This window comes from Girardinichthys multiradiatus, chromosome 12, assembly GCF_021462225.1.
Source record: "Girardinichthys multiradiatus isolate DD_20200921_A chromosome 12, DD_fGirMul_XY1, whole genome shotgun sequence".
In the NCBI taxonomy this organism is placed as follows: Eukaryota; Metazoa; Chordata; class Actinopteri; order Cyprinodontiformes; family Goodeidae; genus Girardinichthys; species Girardinichthys multiradiatus.
In genome coordinates, this window is record NC_061805.1 from 30,865,882 (window position 1) to 30,889,021 (window position 23,140).

At 40.7% G+C, this 23,140-nt stretch overlaps 1 protein-coding gene across 6 annotated transcripts in view; it reads left to right on the plus strand.

Moving 5' to 3' along the window:
* LOC124877550 (MLX interacting protein) overlaps positions 1–22,682 on the plus strand; it is a 41,180-nt gene extending 18,498 nt beyond the window's left edge. For 3 of the 6 annotated variants that reach the window (XM_047380835.1, XM_047380834.1, XM_047380830.1), the window contains exons 2-17: positions 1,503–1,609; positions 1,808–1,893; positions 2,023–2,112; positions 2,244–2,285; positions 4,321–4,561; positions 4,688–4,777; positions 4,951–5,045; positions 7,696–8,242; positions 8,522–8,607; positions 8,745–8,850; positions 10,802–10,917; positions 11,028–11,126; positions 11,231–11,358; positions 12,131–12,254; positions 13,949–14,078; positions 18,670–20,992. In XM_047380835.1, the coding sequence (XP_047236791.1) occupies positions 1,503–1,609; positions 1,808–1,893; positions 2,023–2,112; positions 2,244–2,285; positions 4,321–4,561; positions 4,688–4,777; positions 4,951–5,045; positions 7,696–8,242; positions 8,522–8,607; positions 8,745–8,850; positions 10,802–10,917; positions 11,028–11,126; positions 11,231–11,358; positions 12,131–12,254; positions 13,949–14,078; positions 18,670–18,776 (2,194 nt within the window). In that variant the 3' untranslated portion in view covers positions 18,777–20,992. Of the gene's footprint in view, positions 1–1,502; positions 1,610–1,807; positions 1,894–2,022; positions 2,113–2,243; positions 2,286–4,320; positions 4,562–4,687; positions 4,778–4,950; positions 5,046–7,695; positions 8,243–8,521; positions 8,608–8,744; positions 8,851–10,801; positions 10,918–11,027; positions 11,127–11,230; positions 11,359–12,130; positions 12,255–13,948; positions 14,079–18,669; positions 20,993–22,379 lie in introns of those variants that run through there. The other 3 variants (XM_047380833.1, XM_047380831.1, XM_047380832.1) reach the window with 3 other exon arrangements.
* Positions 22,683–23,140: the final 458 nt, after the last annotated feature.

Below are 23,140 nucleotides of genomic sequence, written 5' to 3' on the forward strand. Positions count from 1 at the left end.
TGAGAAGGTTTCTGGTTCAGTTGTGCACAGAGCAAGTGCCGCTCTTAGATATTGAATCATAGATCGTTCTCATATTCTAGTGAAAGTTTTGAAATCGGATTTGTAAGAGAATATTAAAATAAGGAAAAACCATGCATTGCCAAACTATTCATAACCCTTCAGGCTTTTTGTGCTTTTTTTGTTACAACTACAAAATATCAGCTTGTGAAACGGGAGGAAAGCGTTACATGCCTTTCTACATTTATGACAAGCAAAACTGTAAAGTGTGGCATGCATTTATATTCAGCCTCCCTGAGTCAGTAGAGTGTGGAACCACCTTTAGCTACAATTACAGCTGCAAGTCTTTGTGGGTATGTCTCTACAAGCTTCACACATCCAAATAATGAAATTTCAACCCATTCTTCTTTGCAAAAATACTTCATGCACAGCCAGATTTGTTGGAGAGTGTCTGTGAACCTGAGTTTTCAAGGATAGTCACTGACTTTAAGTTGGATTTAGGTCAGAGCTTTGACTGGGCCATTCTAACACATGAAGGTGGTTCGATTTAAACCAGTAAATGAAAGGTTTTATTATCATTGTGTAAGAGTAAAATTTACAGATTACAATAAAAATCTTACTTGAACTCCTCTTTCATAGACTGGACAGTTAATAACCAGTGCAACGTCTCAGTAAATGTCGTTACAAATAAATATTAGATGGGACAATAGGAGGCAGAGACTATAGATTCAATAAGCTCTAGCTAAGGTAAGCTAGCTAACTGCTGAAAAGTGAACCTCACTCCCAGTCACAAGTCTTTTGAAGCCTCTAAGAGGTTTTCCTTCAGGATATCCCTGTATTTTGCTCCATCCATCTTCCCATAAACTCTGAGTGATGCTCTGGGGATACTTTTCTTCAGGACAGAGAATCTGATCAGACTCTAGTTACAAATTGGGTGACTTCTGACATTAGTTTGTGGCAGTGCATTTTAATTATTTGGTTTCTGATTAAAAAAGGGGTGGGAGGGCTCTGTGCTGGTGGCACAGGGGGTTAAGTGTGCGACCCATTTACGGTGGCCTTAGTCCTCTACGCAGACTGTTTCTGGATCGAATCCTGGCCTGTTAACCTTTTCTGCACTCTCATACCTCAATCTTTCCACACGATTTCTTGTCTCATTACTGTTGAAAAAAGACCTAAAGAAATAAAGGCCACTAGAGCCTAAAAATTATTAAAAAGGGCTGAGAAAAATGTGTTGTATGTGTTTATATGTACAACACATTTCAGATTTTTATTTGTAAAATATTTGAAAACCATGCACAATATTTCTTCCACTTCACAATTATACACTACTTTGTTTTTTTCTGTCATATAAAATTCAGAAAAGTTGCAAAAATAGATTTAAAGTTTGTGGTTCAGGGAACATGAGTATTTTTGTATGGGCAGCTCCTACTTTTTGTGTTAATTGGATGAAAACAGATCCCATGATGGTGAATGGTTCCACTGTTGATCTTCTTTTTCATTTTCAGCGGTAAGTTGGTGTCTCCCAAATGGAAAAACTTTAAAGGTCTAAAGCTGCTCTGGAGAGACAAGATCCGGCTGAACAACGCCATATGGAGAGCCTGGTATATGCAGTGTAAGAACCTATAGTCTTATCACTATTTATCTAAGCATCTCCTGTCTTCGTGTCCCTTGGAAACTTAAGTTTGCATTCTTAATAAAGGTGCTTTATTAAGATCCCATTTTTTGAGCCAATATGTATGTTTGGCATAGAAAAAGTGTAGATCTTTTTATTTTGAATTGAGTGAATGCAGGTTTTGTTCTCTTCCCTTAGATGTGGAGAAAAGGGGAAATCCTGTTTGCCACTTTGTAACCCCCCTAGATGGAAATATGGAGTCTGACGTCCATAGTGCTGCAGAGGTAAGGACAGAATATTGTGGCAACTGTACAGTTTTGTCCATTTTGCTTCATGTTTTCTCTGCCACCTCCTTGTGATGAGCTTTCTGTTTGTTGCTGACTATAACTTCTTGTTTCTCCTTTGTTCTACAGGCTGTTGCTTCAGATACAAAAAACTGGAAAAGAAGAATTGAAATTGTGATTAGAGAATATCACAAATGGAGAACATACTTCAAAAAAAGGGTATTATGGTGTTCTTTTATAATACGGTGCAATGTAATTATTGCTGAGGAAATTCTATAGTTATTCCTGTTTCTTTTTTTTTTTTTGTTGGTTATAAAACTTTATACCATGTTTTTTTCACTGTTCTGCAGCTACAGAAACACAAAGATGATGACCTTTCCAGCTTACTTAAGGTATGGAAATGATGGGAATCCTGTTAAACTCAACAGAGCAGTTCTGATATCGGCACAGTCCACTTTAGCTGTGTTGACACACATCAAGTACCCTTTTACATTATTATACTTAATAACTGTAGCACTGTACAGGCAAGTGTATCTGTGCTGCACCACCTAATTTAGCTTATAAGTTTCCTACACTCTTGAACAATATTAAATTTAATTTTATAATTTTTCAAGCCTTGATAAGCAAAACAAAAAGAACATGTTGAGTTTAATGATTTTATATTACTTAAAAGCCACGATTCTGAATTTCTGGAAAAAATAAAGGGTTTTTACATTGATTTCAGTGTAAAAACCCTTTTTTAGATGGCAACGTTCATTTTTTATTGGCCACACTGGTTCTTATTAGTTCTTGAGTTGAAAACTGAAAAACCCATATTCCATTAGATTTTTGCGTCTAGATTCTTTTTGTCTCTGGGTTTTAGATTAAACCCAAGGTTCTTGAGCTTTTTTCAGCTTAGATCCCAAAGAAATCACTGAAATTACTGTTTTCACTCATCACAAACTAGGATTAGAATGCTCTGTATTTAATAAATGATAATCCAGTGTAGACTTTTGTACATTTTTTAAACTATAACTATGTAATTTGTCCAGAAGTCCAAAGAAAACATGGAATGGCCCTTTACATTACCACTTAATCAGAAGCCAGTTTCGGCAATGCGTTATTTAATGATTTGTGGAGAATAAACCTAAAAAGTATCAGAAAATGGAACCATTGTAGGAAATTGTAGGACTGTTACATGTGCACATACATTACTGAACAAATGTTTTGTTTTGCAACATAAAATGAATAAAATTTAAAAACATTTTCTAAGCCTCTGTCCCCCATATGTAGTAAATGTCACAATAATGAGGTTTTGTACAGAAACATGACTTTTGACATGGTTACTCTCTGCATTCACAGTGGCATTTAGTGTTTGGTCACATTGTTGTTAGTGTAAGGAAAAAAACACAGTATTTGCTTGGAGTTTCTTTTTGACATTTAGATTCTTCAGTTGTAGCCAACCCTATATTTAACCCCTATGCTCTCATGTGATTGCACTTTTTGAGTGGTAATTTCTTGTGTATTGTCAGGGTTGGTACTTTGTGTAAACATCAATGAATGTGATTATTGACGCATCTGATCTAGGCATGGGCCAGTATGACATTTTAACTGTATGGTAACCTTTAATAAAAATATCAGGGTATTCATTGTATTTTAATGACAAACCTAAACTACTTCTCCCATTTATCTCGGTCATATGGGCAGTGAGAGAACACAGGTGAGGGTGTTGACAGTCGAAATCTGTTTTAAACTCACTCACTTATTTCATTTACTTATGGCGGTTATTTACTAGTTTCCTTTAGGTAAAAATATTTTGACAAATCAAGACTTTAGTCCCAAATACTGAGGTAAATTTTAAGGTCTATGTTAAAGCAGGAGGTCATTTTATCAAAATAGTTTAACTTTCAGTGGTGGAAGACTCAGGCAAAATGTGTCTGGTGCCTCTCAGTCTTCCTTGATGCTCTGCACTATTTTAATCTGTTCATTTATTATTGGTATTATCTACTCATTTTGTGAAGCTTTTATGCTTGTATATCATGTATTGTCTGTTTTGAGCAGCACACCAGGCTACTTTCCTGGTGATGTTTATCACATTTGCAGTAAAATATCTGACTTGACTTGAAGCCAAATAGCCAGAGAACTTTGGCATTTTTCTAGTGTCTTGTTAAAGCCTTTTTGAACTGTAGTATCAGTATGTCAATTTGAGATGTTATGAAACCATAACTTTTGAACACCTTGATATTCCCTGATAGCACTAACTGGCTCATGCCTAATCGGATCCCTTCCTGGTGATAAAAACTTTATTGCTTAAGGTTTTGCACAGGAAATGTTAATCTAAGATTGGTGCATGAGTTCAGATTGTTCCACTCCTTTGATGGCTGTGCACCACGCTGCATGCTTGTGTGACATTAACTGGCTTGGTGATTGCATTTTGAATATCTAAAGGGGCCAGAGGAGCAGTTATCGCTGTTTGGGGAAGTCTTTCCAGACATGCTCCGTACTTCCTTTTATCAGGATGAAGAAGCCGCTGTGCGTCGAATGACTCGCAGGCATATTGAAACGCCTGCCCCCATGGAGATGGAGACCCTCTTTGACATGGATGTTCTGATGTCGGAGTTTTCAGACACATTGTTTTCCACACTGGCCTCACACCAGCCTTTGGGCTTGCCCAATCCTAGGGAAATTGGTGAGACGTTGTTTCTTTCAGAACTTGTATATTACTTATGTTTAGGTTTTTGTTTGAAATACAAATTCAGAAAAGATTCAAATACCAGTATGTTTCTCACCCCAACTCTCCCTCCCATGTTTGCAGCTCATGCAGGGAACGCAGACATGATCCAACCAGGACTCATCCCCTTACAGCCCAACCTGGACTTCATGGACTCCTTCGACCCACTGCAAGGTTGCGATACAGTTACATCCACAAAAGCAGTACCTCTACACTAATGAAGCACTAAGCGTAGGAGCCAAACATACACATATTCCAGAAACACTGCAGTAATAGTCAGCTTAGTCTAACATAAAGCATAGATTGGTTTTACTAACCTCCAGCTAACATAGAGCCTCTTGTTCCAGACTTATTTCACAGCCTTCGTCATCCTGTCCTTCCCTCTGTTTCCCCCACTGCATCATCTGTCACCCCTCAACCCAGCAGCAGCTCTCAGTCTCAGGTAAACGCCAACCCAAGGCTCAGTCCCTAGCACACTCCAAAATGACTATTATTTGCTTTGAAAACTTTTCTCAAGGAGAATTTATGGTCAACTTTGACACACTTTTATCACTTTTCTGTCTTCATGAAGCTACACATAAAATTAGTTTAACAGAATAACATTACTAAACTTGGTTTACCAGTTTTACACATGACTCGTTTTGTTTTTTTGAGAATTGAATCACTTAAAATGTGTGTAAATTTACTTCACATATCTGAGATTTGGGTAAAATGGTAGTTATCTAAAACAGTGGGTCACATTGTGTCTCCCTTTTATTTACCAGTAATTGGTGTGCATTCAGTGTCACACTTAAAGACCAGATAAGATTAACAAATACATTTGTTACAGTCGTTAAAAGACAATGTGAGGTAGCAAATAAACACATATGTCATTATCTCAAAAAAGGTATTGTTTTTATGTGTTTCTGTAATGTTTAACCACTATATTTTGAATAACATTCCTTCCTCCGTGTGTTATACAATACCTTGGATGTACCTATAGTGCCTTGCAGAAGTGTTCATACCCCCTAGAACTACAGTATTTCACATTTTGTCAGGTTACAACCATGAATGTCAATGTATTTTGTTTTGTTACAGACCAACACAGAGTTGTGCATAATTGTGAAGTAGAAGGAAAATAATACATAGCCCAACTTTGGTCAGACTGGATTGAGTGTGTCTGAGAACAGCAATTTTCAAGTCTCTTAATTCTCTCAAGATTCTTAATTGGATTTTGGTCTGGACTTTGACTGGGCCATTCTATAACAATGCTTTGATCTAAATCATTGCTCCATAGCTTTGGCTGTATAACTTGCCATTAACCGTTTTTCCTGCCTTGCCTTGTATTTGTCTATCAGCTCTCACCAGCCCCCTGTTGAACAACAACATCCCCGATCATAATGCTACCACCACCTTGTTCCACTCTGGGAACGATGTGTTCCAGATGATTTGCAGAGAAAGTTTTCTGCCGCACAGTTTCCTTCTCATCAGATCAGTGCAGCTTTTTCCACATTTTTGCTGCTTCCCTTTCCTGGTTTGTGGAAAACTGAAAGCAGGATTTCTTTTTTTTAACAAGGTATGGATTTCTTCTTGGTACTCTTTCATATATGCCAGATCTGTGAAATGCACAACTAATAGTTGTCTTGTCAACGATTCTTCCACCTGAGCTGTAGATTTCTGAAGCTCCTCCAGAGTTCCCATAGGCCTCTTGGCTGCTTCTCTGATTATTTCTCTTCTTGCTTGACTAATCTAAGTGGACACCCATGCTTTGGTAGGCCCCATTCACCTATCTGTGGGAATTTAAAACATTGGGAGACTGGTTTCTTTCACTAGGATTCTCCGATAATCCTCTCAAGCCTTCTCAGCATTTCATTGGATTTTATTTAGGGGTATCATGGTAAACAATGTTTGCGCTGCTTATTTTTAAGACATTTGAAACCCATGTATCGTTTTCCTTTCACTTCACCATCATGCACTGCTCTTTCTTAGTTTATGAATAAATCCTAATAAAATACAGTGGAGTTTGTGGATTGTTATGTGACAAAGTGCGAAAGGGTTTAGAGGTCTGGATACTTTTTGTAAGGCTCAGTAGCATCAGGGTTGCTCAACGCCCATCTTCGAGAGCTACCATCCTGCTCCTGCATTCCTTTTCCAACACACATGAATCAAGGAAATGTCTCGTTACCAGAACTCTGCAGAGCTGAACGACCGAAGGCCGATGAAGGAGTTCAGCCATTTGAGTCAGGTGTGTTGGAGCAGGGAAAAAGTCAAACGTTGGGGGTCCCTTGTCAGGCCCCAGGATTTCAAAGGACTGGAGTTGAGCAACCCTGGCTCACATTGACCCTATCCACAAGTCAAAAAAAATGTTTTCATAAAAATAAGTTCAGTTTTATCTTTTCTTCGACCAAGGTTGGCTTTTGTTTGACAAAAATTCTGGTTGGTTTAAAGTCTGAACTAATCCAGATCCTAAAATACTATATTTCAGGAATTTATGTTCACAGACAGGTCTTAACTGTAGTAAATGTATTCTATAAATCACTGTAGGGAGTTCAAATTAACACGTGATGATTATAACCTTATTGCATAGTGCTGAAACAATGCTATTTGTTGAAAGAACAACCTACCCATAGCAGTAATTAGGCCAAAACTGTCCAAAAATACATACATTTTGCATTTAAGATGCACAACCTTCTTTGTCTATAAATATGCTCTATCCAGAACTCCTCAAGTAGCATAGATTTATCTTCACCTGGTTCAAATCCTGTAAAGAATCTCCTATTAAGCATCTTTTGCTATCAAGAATTAATCAATTGATTGAAACAATAGTCAACAGATTAATTGATTAGCAAAATATTTGTTAGTTGCAGCCCTAGAGTCACATAAAGACAACTAAACTTTAGTTTTCTTTATGTGCCTGGTTGTGAGTGACAGACTGAAGGGTCAATACGGTTAAATGGCCATTCATGAAATAAAGCAAAAAAGCTTAACTTGAATTTAACCAGCGGAAGACTGGAAGTTTCCAGCTAACATTAACTTTTGTGGACATCAGTCAACTCTATAAGACATTAAGAAAGAGCTAAATCTGCTTGTTTCCCTGTGTTATCCTTTGCCAGGCTCCATTAATGTCGACATTGCAGCTTTCACCCAACCAGATTACTCCTGCAGATCCGCTGCCCATCCACAGCCAGACCACTCAAACAGACAGTGGTGGCGGAGGGGCCTACGTACAGAACTACATGCCCCTGTTTGCTGGGCAGGTGGTGTCCAGCAGTCATTCTGCAGCTTCCTCTGTCTCCCAGCCATTATCCCACAATCCTTTGGTACCCTGCCTCCCGGGTCAGAACGTGTCCTCCGCAGCACCCATGATTCCTTCACCCTTAAACAACAGCTCAGTGCTGGATGAAACTGTAGCCCTCTCTGTGAAAACACACACAGCCCCGTCCGCCGTCACATCCAGCACCACGGCCAGCACCGTCAGCCACATCTCAGCTCCCCAATCCCAGCTCCAACTCCTCGCTCCGCTGTCTGCTACTCCCATTCAGCATCCTCAGACCTTCGCTCTGCCTCGCCCTTTCCAGTCAAATAGCTCCTGCAAAGTCCGTCCTGTACCAAGGATTGCTCCTGCAAACACCCTCCCTTCTTCCCAGTTCATCCTCCCAGGTCTGTGGACTCCCTTCAGATTCTTGTGTGATTATTCTGGGATTGTTTATCAGAGAGTAGAAGTGTCACTGCAATTATTAGAAGATAACACAATTTGATTTACTGTGATAACAATGTCATGCACAGCAAACCTCTACCGGGTAATTAGACTTAAATCTAAATTACAGTGAGGAAATTCATTTGGAAGCAAAAGTTTTAATATTTATTTGTAACAAATGTTATTTGTCAGTAAATAATCCCTTTTTTGTTACTAAAAATGAATGCATACAAATCTTTCAGCCCCTTTTCCAGGTCATGCTAACGCTGCGATTGTTACATCTCCACCCTCCACCAGCGTTGTATTTACCTCTTCCCATCTTGGAGCGGTAAGGTCTTATTTTGTTTTCGCAGAGCACCTACAAATGACACGCTGACAACATTGTAGATTTTCTGGTTGTGAAAAGAATAGCTTTTTACCAAGTAAAGTTTAGCATCTCATTTAAGCTGTTATTATGTTTGTCAGGCCCCTGGATTTCAGGTTATTCCTCATACACAGACGACCCCTCAGCCTGTTGTCCCTGAAGACAAGTCTCGTTTCAGGAAAAATCAGAAAGATCCCTCAAGTGTTGGTGAGATTTTTCTATGGGAGGAAACCTTCTTTGAGACCCTAAACTACAGCGCCTTGCAAAGTTTTCCTACCTATTGTTTTGCCATTTCTTGTGTTTTAACCAGACATTTCAATCTAGTTTATTTAAATTTGATGTGATTGACCAACACAATGTAATGCATCATGATAATAGAATAACAACGTAATAAGTGTTATACATATGTTTTCGGCCCCCTTTACTCTGACACATCTAAATTATTTCAAATTCCCCTCGAAAGCCACAAAATTAAAGCACTTAATAAATTGATTATCTGAAAATGAAAGACCAACTTGGAAAGGAGAGCATTGAACAGAGAGGAAGCCAAGAGGTCCAATGTTGGCAAACTGGTGAACTCTGGAGGAGCTACACGGAGATACACGGCTCAGTTGGGAGAATAGGTTGACGGGACAGTTATTAATTATTGACAACCCACAAATTTGGCTTGTACTGAATAGTGTCGAGAGAAAGCGGTTGACACTGGGACACTGCAAATGTGCGGAAAAAGATGCTCTGGTCAGAAAAGACCAAAAGGTGACTTTTTGGCCTACATCAAAAAACTGTGGTGGAAAACCAATACACCATCTCTGGTGAGACACGGTGGTGGAAGGATCATGCTGTGTTGATGCCTTTTTTCAGCAGGGGCAAGGAAGCTGATCAGTTGATGCCATTCTCACACTACTCTCTAATTCTGCATTATTTGCTGTTATTTCAGCTTTTAATTTTATGTTCTCCCTCTTTTCTCTTCCTAGAAGCTACACCTGGCCTGACTCTGTATCTACCTGTGACACCTTTCTGGAGAGTGGCATCCTCCAAGCTTCTGCTGACAACTAAATGCTCACCCTCTACCGATGATCCACATGGCCCTGTCTTTTAGTGTTTAACCCTTTCTCTCTCCTAGATATAGCAATTGACTGAGCTTCTACTGTGACTAACTCTATGTGCTCTCATTCGGACTCTAACCTTGAAAACTGGCTCAGAGTTTATCTGTTCTTTCTTTCTAGGTGAACGACTAAAGGAGCTACATGCATTAACGTTTACTTTTCCTTCCCATAGAAAGTACTCCTGGATCAGTGCTTCTTTGTTCTCTTTGTGTCTCTGCTCTGTTCTCTCAAACCCCCAGTCGGTCGTGGCAGATGGCCGCTCACACTGAGCCTGGTTCTGCTGGAGGTTTCTTCCTGTTAAAAGGGAGTTTTTCCTCTCCACTGTCGCTACATGCATGCTCAGTATGAGGGATTGCTGCAAAGTCAACGCCAGTGACTGTCGCTACATGCTCATCCAGGAGGAATGAATGCTGCAAGTCACTGACTGGATGCAATCTGCTGGTTTTCCTTGGATAGAAAAACGTTTTATCCAATTTGAATAAATAACTGAATCTGACTGTACTGTTCAATGATTAGGATTAATTGGAATGTATGTACCTGACTGTTGTGAAGTGCCTTGAGACAACATGTGTTGTGAATTGGCGCTATATAAATAAACTGAATTGAAATTGAATTGATGGTAAGATGAGATGGAGGTGAATACAAGGCGAAACTGGCAGGAAGCCTATTAGAGGCAGCAGAAAACTTTAGACAGGTCCATCTTCCAGCACCATCCAGTATACTCTTCTAAGAAGAACTGGCAAAGAAATCCAGTCTCTTGAGGTGCGAAGCTGGTAGTCAAACCCCAAAATCCTTGTCGCTGTCCTAGCAGCGGAAGGTTGTTCTACAAAGTATTGACTCTAGGGGGATTACATTACTAAGAAGATTTTGAAAGCCATACATCATTTTCCTTCCAATTACAACTATGCACTACTTTGTGTTGGTCTATCACCGAATATCGCAGTAAATGCAGTATCGTTTGCGGATGTAACATGACAAAATTTGAAAAGGTTCCCAGAGTATGGAAACCTTTGCAATTTACTTCTTTCTAAATAACTGTTTTCCTTTTGTAGGTCATAGTCAGCCAGGATCCAGTCAAGGATCACCTTGTGGTTCGGATCAGGTTCCCAGTCCTCAATCTATAATCAGCAGCACCAGTAAACCTCTTGTAAAGAGTGAGCACAATCAGGTTCGTGTCTGTGTTTGGAAGAGAACTGCATGATCATGAGTTTCCTTTTATCTCTTTAATACACACAGTGATCAGAAATAACTTATTCCCTAACTTATGTTGTGTAACAGAGCCGCCACATATCAGCTGAACAAAAGAGACGATCAAATATCAACATTGGCTTTAAGACACTCGGCAGCCTTGTTCCCACTCTGAAGTCACAGTCTAACGTAAGTCTGTGTGCTCGACTCCTCTCGTAAAACCTCTGTAGCCGATCATTTACATTGCTCTAAATATTTATCTGTCGTTATATTACTTTGCTGTTTGCCTCTAGATTACAAATGCGGTCACACTGCAGAAGACAGGGGAATACATTGGGAAGCTCCAGCAGGAGAGGCAGCAACTGCAGGACGAGGTCAAGAGGCTACGAGAGGAAATAGAGGAGCTCAACACATCTATCAGGTGTCATAATTAGTGAAGCTCTGGCTGTTGATGCAGATTTATCTCTGGGAACCATAATTAGCAACGTGCTAAGTGTTTGTTTTGTACTTTTTTCTTTTTTTTTACTTTTTTATTGAAATTTTTTTTAAACAGTTACAGTGGAGAGGTATCAACAAATATACATCCATATACATTTGTTCCGTATCAATGTTCCTTTTGGCTTGTTGTGAAAGTGGTATCATCCCTGTTTTTATATTCACTCCATTTTTCAACAAACTGGTCTTCTTGCAGTCTCAGTTTATAAGTGAGTCTTTCCATCACATAGATCTCCTCCACAACACTCAGCCACCATGTTTTTGTTTTAGGTGTGTTTCTGTGTCAGTGTCACAGCGCCACCAATGGGCCCGGTATACGTACTACAGCTTTTTTAGGGGTGCTGCGTGCTCTTGTGTGAACGCACGTTTTTCTCTAAATCCTTTTTGAAACTATACCGTTTGTCTCCGTGTAGACAGGGCTTTAGTTTAGAAAGAAGAAACTACATTTTTTGATAGCAAATGGCTTCAACAAAACCTTGACCTTTCTCGAAAAAGTGTCCCAATCTCTGAAATTCTGCCAGCTGAAATACCTCCATAGAAAATCCAATTACCTGTTAAGAGCCTTTTGCATCTCTAGTACTTAATCTAAACACTTTCCAAACATTCAAAACACTAAACTAGAATAAAAATGTTCACATTTCACTAAAGTCAAGCTTGACGCATGTCTTACAAATGAACTCCCTCTTTGCCTCCCACAGCTTGTGTCAAAAGCAGCTGCCTGCGACGGGCGTGCCGATGAGGAAAAATCGCTCCGATCTCATGCAGGACAATTTCAATGAATATGTGAAGAGCCGCACTCTTCAGAACTGGAAGTTCTGGATCGTATCCTTCAGTGAGACCATGCTCAAGTTCCTCTGGTGTTTTTATTAAAATCTCAAGGGACATTGAATTTCTACTTATGGGGAAATTGTCCCTATTACTTTTAAGGAACACAGAAGGATCTGTACACACAACCTTCACCTCTACAGATGTATTTTAGCTGTTTCATTACAAATGGGGAAAATGGATACTGTCATTACATAAAAATATTTCAGTAAAGAATGTCCTGAATGTTGTGCCGGAACTGGTGCCTTGTTTGCAGCGATGTGAGACATGATGTTCTTACACTGACTCATTTCATAAGTGACTCAGTTTGCCATTCATGGGTAATTCGGCAGCCACAGTAGCTCTTCAGGGTGAAAAATCTTTTGAAGCACAGATTGCAGGGGCAGATAATCATCCGTGGCGTTTGCAGTGTTCCCAGTTGCATCACACTCTGTTGCATAGGAAATCTACAACATCATTTAAGAGCTTTCTGAACAGCCTGTGTTCTTTGGTTTTCTGAGTGACCCCTGTGGAAATCAGGACAATGTCCAAACTGCCTCTAAACAGCACAGATCCTCTGCTGGATGAGAGCAGAGAACCATTAATGTGATGGTCCAGAGTTTGTTGTTTTGCTCTCTTTGTTTTAGTCTGTCTGGCTTCTGTTTAGACTCTGTTTTAAGCCTGTGGGCTTTAATTGACCTGTCTTCACATAATCACCGGCGTGGCTGTGTTTGGTCTTTATACGTTGGCTGACAACTGTGTGAAAATAGTGTGGTTTGTTCTTCTCATGTGGTTCCATGTTTAGATTTAACACATTGGTTCATAAAATGCGGTTTTATAACAAACATTAAGGCCAGTGACGTAGGGCTGTGGTTTTTCTATTGTGTCAGTACAGGTTTCTCATGAGTTTCTCAGGTTCAGCCAGCGCTGTTCACACTGGTGGAGTACCCGATTCCACCGACTCTGACTTTCAATCCAGAGCCGTTCAGTAGCCTCTTAACGTGCACTTTGTAGCACATATGCACAAATCAATTTATTTATTTATTTTTTCTGTTCATAATTAAATTCAACAAAATAAAGATGTTTCATTGGGTTTGGACTATAAAGCATCAACCAACAACATCAACTGCGATGCAGTTGTTTAAGTTTAATACATTCATAGATGGATGCATTAATTTGGCTAATATTGTAATTCCTGTATTTCTGATTCAGCACTACTACCTCTACTAAAGAAACTGCTGCACATTTTATTCTATTTTATATATTACAGTGATTAGAAAAGAAAACTTGATCAACAGGTCAGACCACAGCTTTGGTCTGCTAGGCCAAAACTCCTGGACAGGTTAGTCTGCAGGCCTCCTCTCCTACTGGACTCAGTTGAGTCTCTTTCTGCCAAGTAAGCCCTTCCATCTGTTTGGGTGAAGCTTTAAGGTCAAGACCAGACCAGAGACCCACACCTGATATAGTTTTCATGACCAAGATGCTAAAACCTGTAGAGAATATTGGGGGTGTCATGATGGAAAATGTTCCTAACATCATGCATATTTTATGATTCCTACACATAAATGGTGATTTGTTATTGAAATACAAACAAACATCTTTAGAAAAGACTGAAAAACTAAAGTATAAATGTGAGAGTTGTGGATGTTGTGTTGTATGTGTCTCTGATGTTGAATGATCCTGAATTTGTCCTTGACTGTAGTGCGTTTCAGTTCAGCGTCATCATCAAGCCCCTGTTTGAGTCGTTCAATGGGATGGTGTCCACGACGAGCAGAGAAGAGCTTTGTCACACAACGCTGCAATGGCTCGACAATCACTGCTCCCTTCCTGTCCTCAGACCCAGTAAGTAAAGGATCAGCTTTTTAAGCCGTGAATAAAACCAACCTACGTGTTCTCTAAAGGTAACATCTCAGTGGCTATGAATCATCTGCAGCTTTTTCTCTTCTGTATTTTCTTGGATATAAAGGAAAGAAAGTGTGGGAAATGTAGGAATTTGTCACTAGAAATGTAAGAAATTGGTACACTTGACTATGAAATCTCAAACATTTGGAACATATGTCAATAGGTTCCTGTTATTCTGTTGGTTTTTTTTAACTTCACTGGTGCATTTCTGTTGCACAGAGCTCGCTTATAATAGATTCACACGTTTGTTGCAAACTAATTAGCTTCCCAAGTTTTAAAAAAATATGTCGATGCCTTCTTGTTTTTGTCTCCTCCCAAATGAATTGATTCTAATGTTGTTCTAAAAATGTTGTTAAGCAAGTGCATTATTAAATGGAATCAGCACTTATCAGAGTTCTCTGTGGCATCATGGAAAAGGTTAAATTTACCACCATGTGTTATCAGGCTGCTACATCTCGGCAGAATCATGCTGATTGTTAACCTTTTTGTCCCAAAAATGGTCTTTATATTGTAGCTGAAATATACGATCACTTCGAGGACAGCTCGGCATTCAACATTTAAATACTTATCTTAATGAGATAAGAATGGAAAGCTTTTATTGGCTTTAAGACTCTAAGCATGTGAAGGTTGCACTTTCTAAATCATTTGTTGTAGTGTTGCATTGCTTCTAAGTTGAGCAATAATGTCTTAGTAATTTTGAACATACAGTGTTGGTGTATTAGAGTAAATATATAAAAATATAAAAACCTTTTGTGGGAGAACAGTCCTGGAAATGTTCTGCTTACCTTCAACATTAATCATTTTGGAAAAAATGTCTTTGTCGTAGTCGTAGTCGTCGTCTTCCGCTTATCCGGGACCGGGTCGCGGGGGCAGCAGACTCAGCAGAGACGCCCAGACGTCCCTCTCCCCAGACACCTCCTCCAGCTCCTCCGGGGGGAGCCCAAGGCGTTCCCAGGCCAGCAGAGAGACATAGTCCCTCCAGCGTGTCCTGGACCTCCTCCCGGTGGGACGTGTCTGGAACACCTCCCGAGGATGGCGTCCAGGAGGCATCCGGTATAGATGCCCGAGCCACCTCAACTGGCTCCTCTCGATGTGGAGAAGCAGCGGCTCTACTCCGAGCCCCTCCCGGATGGCCGAGCTCTTCACCCTATCTCTAAGGGAGTGCCCGGCCACCCTACGGAGGAAGTTAATTTCAGCCGCTTGTATCCGGGATCTCGTTCTTTCTATCATGACCCAAAGTTCATGGCCATAGGTGAGGGTAGGAACGTAGACCGACCGGTAAATCCAGAGCTTCGCTTTTCGGCTCAGCTCTCTCTTCACCACAATGGACCGGCACAGTGCCCCATTACTGCAGCAGCTGCACTGATCCGTCTGTTGATCTCCCACTCCATTTTTCCCTCACTCGTGAACAAGACCCTGAGATACTTAAACTCCTCCACTTGAGGCAGGAACTCCCCTCCAACCTGAAGAGGACAAGCCACCCTTTTCTGGTCGAGAACCATGGCCTTGGACTTGGAGGAGCTGATCTTCATCCCAGCCGCTTCACACTCGGCTGCGAACCGCCACAGCGCATGCTGTAGGTCTTGGCTAGAGGGGGCCAGCAGGACCAAGTCTGTCCGGCTTTCTCCTCCTCCAGCGGATCCAACTCACCACCAGGTGGTGATCAGTAGACAGCTCAGCCCCTCTCTTCACCAGAGTGTCCAAAACATGTGGCCGAAGGTCTGATGATACGACAACAAAGTCGATCGTCGACCTACTGCCTAGGGTATCCTGGTGCCAAGTGCACTGATGGACACCCTTATGTTTGAACATGGTGTTCAATATGGACAATCCGTGATTGCCCTTAGGTGTATGAATGAGTGTGTGCTTGGTTGTTTGTGTGTTGCCCTGCGATGGACTGGCGACCTGTCCAGGGTGTACCCCGTCTCTTGCCCATAGACTGCTGGAGATAGGCACCAGCTCCCCCGCGACCCACTATGGAATAAGCGGTAGAAAATGACTGCTCAAAAAAAAAAAAGGAAAATTTAAAGAACAAAAATATAACTCCAAGTAAATCAAACTTCTGTGAAATTGAACTGTCCACTTAGGAAGCAACACTGATTGACAATCAATTTCACATGTTGTTGTTCAAATGAAAAAGACAACAGGGGGAAATCTTTGGTGATAATCAAGACACTCAATAAAGGAGTGGTTCTGCAGGTGGGACCACAGACCACTTCTCAGTACCTCTGCTTTCTACTTGATGTTTTGGTCTCTTTTGAATGTTGGTGGTTCTTTCACACTCGTGGTAGCATGAGATGGACTCTACAACCCACACAAGTGGCTCAGGTAGTGCAGCTCATCCAGGATGGCACATCAATGCGAGCTGTGGCAAGAAGGTTTGTTTTTTCTGTCAGCGTAGTGTCCAGAGCCTGGAGGCGTTACCAGGAGACAGGCCAGTACACCAGGAGACGTGGAGGAGGCCGTAGGAGGGCAACAACCCAGCAGCAGGACCGCTACCTCCGCCTTTGTGCAAGGAGGAACAGGAGGAGCACTGCCAGAGCCCTGAAAAATGACCTCCAGCAGGCCACAAATGTGCATGTGTCTGTACAGACTGTTAGAAAGCGACTCCATTAGGATGGTATGAGGGCCTGACATCCACAAATGGGGCTTGTGCTCACAGCCCAACACCGTGCAGGACGCTTGGCGTTTGCCAGAGAACACCAGGATTGACAAATTCGCCACTGGCACCCTGTGGTCTTCACTGATGAAAGCAGGTTCACACTGAGCACATGTGAGAGATGAGACAGAGTCTAGAGACACCGTGGAGAGCGATCTGCTGCCTGCAACATCCTTCAGCATGACCGGTTTGGCAGTGGGTCAGTAATGGTGTGGGGTGGCCTTTCTTTGGAGGGCTGCAAGACCCTCCATGTGCTCGCCAGAGGTAGCCTGACTGCCATTAGGTACCGAGATGAGATCCTCAGACCCCTTGTGAGACCAGATGCTGGTGCGGTTGGCCCTGGGTTCCTCCTAATGCAGGACAATGCTAGACCTCATGTGGCTGGAGTGTGTCAGCAGTTCCTGCAAGATGAAGACATTGAAGCTATGGACTGGCCCGCCCGTTCTCCAGACCTGAATCTGATTGAGCACATCTGGGACATCATGTCTCGCTCCATCCACCAACATCACGATGCACCACAGACTGTCCAGGAGTTGGTGGATGCTTTAGTCCAGGTCTGAGAGGAGATCCCTCAGGAGACCATCCACCGTCTCATCAGGAGCATGTCCAGGTGTTGTAGGGAGGTCATACAGACACGTGGAGGTCACACACAATACTGAGCCTCATTTTGACTTGTTTTAAGGACATTACAGCAAAGTTGGATCAGCCTGTAGTGTGTTTTTCTACTTTAATTTTGTGTGTGACTCTAAATCCAGGCCTCCATTGGTTAATAAATTTGATTTCCATTGATGATTTTTGTGTGATTTTGTTGTCAGCACATTCAACTTTGTACAGAACAAAGTATTTAATGAGAAGATTTCATTTATTCAGATCTAGGATGTGTTACTTCCTCCCGTTTTATTCCATAGGCAGTCTGATTACGGCTGCCTGCTCTCCTCCTGCAGACACTAGCATCCTTAAGGACATTAAATTTCCAAGCCAAGCACGCTGTTTCGTGGTAGTATTGTTTTAGGGGAAATGTTTGTGCGTCTGAACAGCTGATTTTATGTGTGCTCAGCTGGTTTAGGATGTTATTAAATGCAGCGCCCGGGCTGTGTGTAATTCAGAAAGCTGATTGGTCCTTTTCCTTTTTTTGTTTCAGCCTTCAGACATGGTATATGATTTGAAAATATAAGAATTATATTTTGGTTCGACTCCCTCTGGCCATTGTGGTCCTTTAGTATTATTGTAGTCGCTCATGAGTTTTATTAACTTTTCCCTGCACTAGCTTAGTGAAAACCTTCTCATTTCTCCTGGTCCCATGGCCAATCAGTGAACAGCAGTCTGGTCACGTCACATATAGTCCCTACTCAGTCCTGGTTGGACCTGCTCAGGAGCAGGGACCAAAAAACTAGGTACCGTTACGGATAAAAACAGAGGGCGTCTGTGTTATGTCATATTTTTACCCCAGGGAAACAAAAAAAATGAATGTATGGGTTACTCATTGGAAGTTCCTGGACACTAATTGATTTAATCAACTACAATATGAATAAGTAATGTTTTCCTTACTTTTATTTATATTGTTAAAACTAATAAATTATGCCATCTGCGGCTGTGGGATATTTATCTTATAAATATTCTTAATCAAGTGTTTTATTTATTTTAGTGTGAGATTATACTACTGCAATAAAAAGGTGAATAAAAAGTTTTTTTTAAGCTTCTTTACCAGGCAGGCCAGTAAATACAGAGAATGCATTGAATTAATGATGGTGAAAGTAATGGATCACTGAATTGACTAAGACATTGACTTTTAGAGCACTTATTGAGTTTTTTTGTTTTAATGTGCTTTTCACTGCCATTTTCTTTCTTTTTGTTTTATTTTCTTTCACTCAGTGGTGTTGGGTACTCTCCGTCAGCTGTGCACAACCACGTCCATCCTGAGCGATCCCTCCCTACTTCCTGCAGAAGCCGTCGAGGCTGCCACAAACACGGACGTGTAGCCGTGCCCTCGGGAATGGAGGCCACCCAAAAGCCGTTTGAACATTTTTAGCATTGGAATCATTTTTGCTGCAAGGCATCCAGGAAGGTCACTGTGTCTTCCAATGATCTACAAATTCCCAGACGAGTCGGTGAAACAGCAGATTGAACATGGGGCTGAATTACTGAATTACTTCCACTTTCACCTACTCGGAAGTTATCTAAATATTTCATTGGAAGCTGGTACTTGTGTTTTCATTTTAGACCATAGAAAGTGCTTTTCTAATGTTAACACGCAGAGTTAAAAAGGGAAACGCTGAGCGAATTTGCACCAGGAGGAAAATGTGGGATTTCTCCAGTAAAAGCTGGAGTTTGAGTTCATTTTGCAGGCAGTCATCAGTTCTTGGTGGTCTGCGCCCAAATGTCAGCAGAGGTTTTAGGTTTTTTGTTTTTTTTCATGCCTCATTTACTCAGGTGAGTATCACGTTGCCAGTGATCACTACTGCTAGCCTTATAGTAGGCATGGGCCGGTATAATAACCTGAGTAAAATTACCTCGGTTACTTTATGATCTTGATTCCAAAAGGCCAAAACAAGAAAGCAACCATTCCCCCCTACAGCTGCTAAATTAACATTATTACAGTTATATTAATGTTATAAATGGTAAATGGCCTGCACTTGTAAAGCGCTTTATCAATTACCCAAAGACCCAAAAGCGCTTTACACAACAATCAGTTATGAATGTAGCCACAGCTGCCCTGGGCCAGGCTGTCAAACACCGGCGCCACCGAGCCCTCTGACCACCATCAGCAGGCAAGGCGGGTGAAGCGTCCTGCCCAAGGACACGACTGAGACGGACAGAGCAGGGGTTCAAACCAGCAACCCACAGGTTACAGGACGAACTCCTACCACTTTGTTGTTGGAAAGAGTTGTGTAAAAATATAGAATAAACATGCATTTCCATCATAGTTTTCCATACATATTTTCTATTTTTACTGCTTGTAGTTGAGCAGTTGTAGTTTTAGAGCAGCGTTACCTTACTAAGAGGGATTGTTGGTACTACTTTAGCTTCCATACAATAAATCTCTGGTTTTTGTGAACAGAAATACCTCCAACAAGCCCAATGGGTCTTTTTTATAAGCAAGGGGAAATTGTAGTAAGCCTGTTTTTTTTAGCAAGCTGACCCACAATGTGCAGCGACATGTGGGAGGGGGCAGTGCCGCTTTAAATTATGCTTCACACACCTTGAGATAACTCGGGTCACTCTCGCACTTTATCTTGCATGTTATCAGAAGGACTTTTAAACCGTGGGAACTTTATTTTGCAAATATTAGCACAATATTGAAGCTGTAACTTTTTAAAAGGTTGGTACCAGTACCGGGCCCATGCCTATTTTGTGCTCTTTTTGTTTTTCGTCCATTCTGCCTTCTTGGACATGCTGCATGTTTTTCCTGTGCAAGTTGCAAAACAGCAGTAATTGTTTGTGTTTTAACAGCATTATGGAGCCATACTGCAGCTCTCATAAGGAGCAAAACTGACAGTACAATGCAGTACAGATTATATGTATAGATTTTATTTACATGCAGTATTACAGGATCTACTCTGCAGTTCTTTTCTTTTTGCTGGTGGTCTCTCAGGGCTACAGTTCTCCAGAAGATTATTGTCCTGTTTTCTGTCAAATCAAGACTTTTACCTTTTTTCTGCAGATTTGTTTATAAAGACAACATTTGCATTGTATGGACTGCATTTTTAAGAGTTTTTTAGTTGCACTAATTTATAAGACCGCTAAGAAGCTCAACAAAAGCCATATCAGTGGGGAGATAGTCATCCATAAAGTGCATTACAGACGGAGATCTGTCTTATTGACAGCTTGAGAGTAAATCTCCAGACAGACATATCTGACCAGCATCAGCCTTATGGTCAAAGTGTCCTTACCTGTGGTCGGTGCAGCCTGATGTGTCTCCTCAGGCAGATGTGGGTCTTGCATTGTGTATTTTATTTTTTTCTACAGAATGTTGGAGTTTACAGAAGCAAAAAGCACCATCTGTGTTTGTTTGAATGTGTATGTTGTCAATGTGAAGTCTTGTAATGTAGATTAGGAATCTCCTTTAGGGGGAAGTTTGCCAGTAAAAATGTTCAAAAACACAAAGGATGCAATGATCAAAAGTTAGCTATGCTAAAGTCTACAACTATGCATCGTGTAGTGAACAAGTCATATAATAAAGTCCCAATTAAATGTGTTGGATTATGTTAATGGCTTGTGTTAAATGACAAATGTGAAGAATAAGGGGAGCATTTCTTGCTCCCTAGAAGTCTTCCCTGATTAATCAGCTTTCACTCTTATCGTCTTTAAATTTCAAACAAATAAAAAAATCATAGCAAATTTCCAGTAAATTACCTTCAAAAATACCTTTTTAAAACCTAGTGGTTGGACCAGAGACTTGGTGAGACACTGTGTTTAAGTTCATTTACAGACTATAAAATGTGTGTATACAGGGACTTTAAATCATTATTTGTGAACTAAACTTGTTTACTGCTTCTTCAGATTATTCATCGCATGTCTGAATGCATTTGCTGCAAGTGATAAACTTGTTCTGTTTTGAAGTTTAATAAATGGTTGCTTGAAAGGCACCAGGTTTCTCCTTCAAAACACTAGATAGTGTGTCATATTCAGTTTTAAATGAATTCTGACACACAGGTGGGGTTCCAGTTTTATTTGGCATTTCTGTGAGATTCGTGTTTTATTGTTGTTGTACAGTTTATCACTGCAGATGGGATCTGCATATTAGTTCTTCCCAAGTTCCTGTGGTATTTTAGGTAATAACCGATGCATTGTTTGATCAGTGTTCTTGAAGTTCACAAGGGGTCTAAATGCATCTTGTTTTAAAATGCCTTTGGATCAATAAATATAACTGAAATTTCTTACTTTTATTTCCAATAAATGCCATTTGGTTTTAAATAAATATTGTTTAGTGCATTAGAAAAAAAAAAAAAAAACATTCATTCCCACTAAAAAAATAAAAGGCATCAATTAGGACTTCATCAGAGTATCAACTAGATGAGTCTTTTTCTACAAGCTGCAGAAAGCACCCGGCAAATTCATAAGCATCAAGCTCCTTTTCAAATGCAGGCAGGCTGCAGTTTTTAGGGGTCGTCGAGATAAACAGCCGCTTGGTGTCCTGAATGATCTGGACGGCTTGCGTCAGATTGTTCGACAGCTCAGGGATCTGGGGCAGCTGGGAGAGCTTCTGCATGTAGCAACTGACGGAGGAGAGGCGGTGGGCCGAAAGAGGCTGATGCTTCAGCCCGATATCCTCCGTGATGTTCAGGTTAGGGCAGGTGTTGGGAAGCAATCCTGAAATGGCCTGTGGAACACAGAGAGTTGGTAGTACTTAAATATTTCAGTGTTATTATTATTCAGCTTCCAACCCACTAAATAACTGAAAATACTTTTTTATCAGGTTCACCAAGTTGGTTAATAACAGTATAATGACAGTGCAAACACCAACTACATTTTTGCTTTAATCTATTTTTCAGTGCTGTTTTTCTATATTTTCCTAACATTTATGGCAATAATTTGTTTTTGATTATTTTTTTAAATGAATAATTAGATATGTTTTTCATCAGGAAGGCCAGCTCTGTCCTAGGATGCCCCCTGGACTCAGTGCAGGTGGTGATGGACAGAAGAACTCTAGCCAAAATAACATCACTGTTGGACAATGTCTTCCAGCCCGTGCATGAAGCTGTTGCAGAACCGGAGAGTTCCTTCAGTGAAAGGCTGCTGCATCCTAGGTGCACAAACGAGATATCGCAGATCCTTCCAGCTGTTAGACTTTAAAGCTCTGCCTGCTCCCTGCAGATTCATTAAGTGCTGTTATTTGCACAGTTTTTCCATTTTTCTTTGTAAACAGTGTATTGTTTCCTCATGCACAATTACAGGTCCTTCTCAAAATATTAGCATATTGTGATAAAGTTCATTATTTTCCATAATGTCATGATGAAAATTTAACATTCATATATTTTAGATTCATTGCACACTAACTGAAATATTTCAGGTCTTTTATTGTCTTAATACGGATGATTTTGGCATACAGCTCATGAAAACCCAAAATTCCTATCTCACAAAATTAGCATATTTCATCCGACCAATAAAAGAAAAGTGTTTTTAATACAAAAAACGTCAACCTTCAAATAATCATGTACAGTTATGCACTCAATACTTGGTCGGGAATCCTTTGGCAGAAATGACTGCTTCAATGCGGCGTGGCATGGAGGCAATCAGCCTGTGGCACTGCTGAGGTCTTATGGAGGCCCAGGATGCTTCGATAGCGGCCTTTAGCTCATCCAGAGTGTTGGGTCTTGAGTCTCTCAACGTTCTCTTCACAATA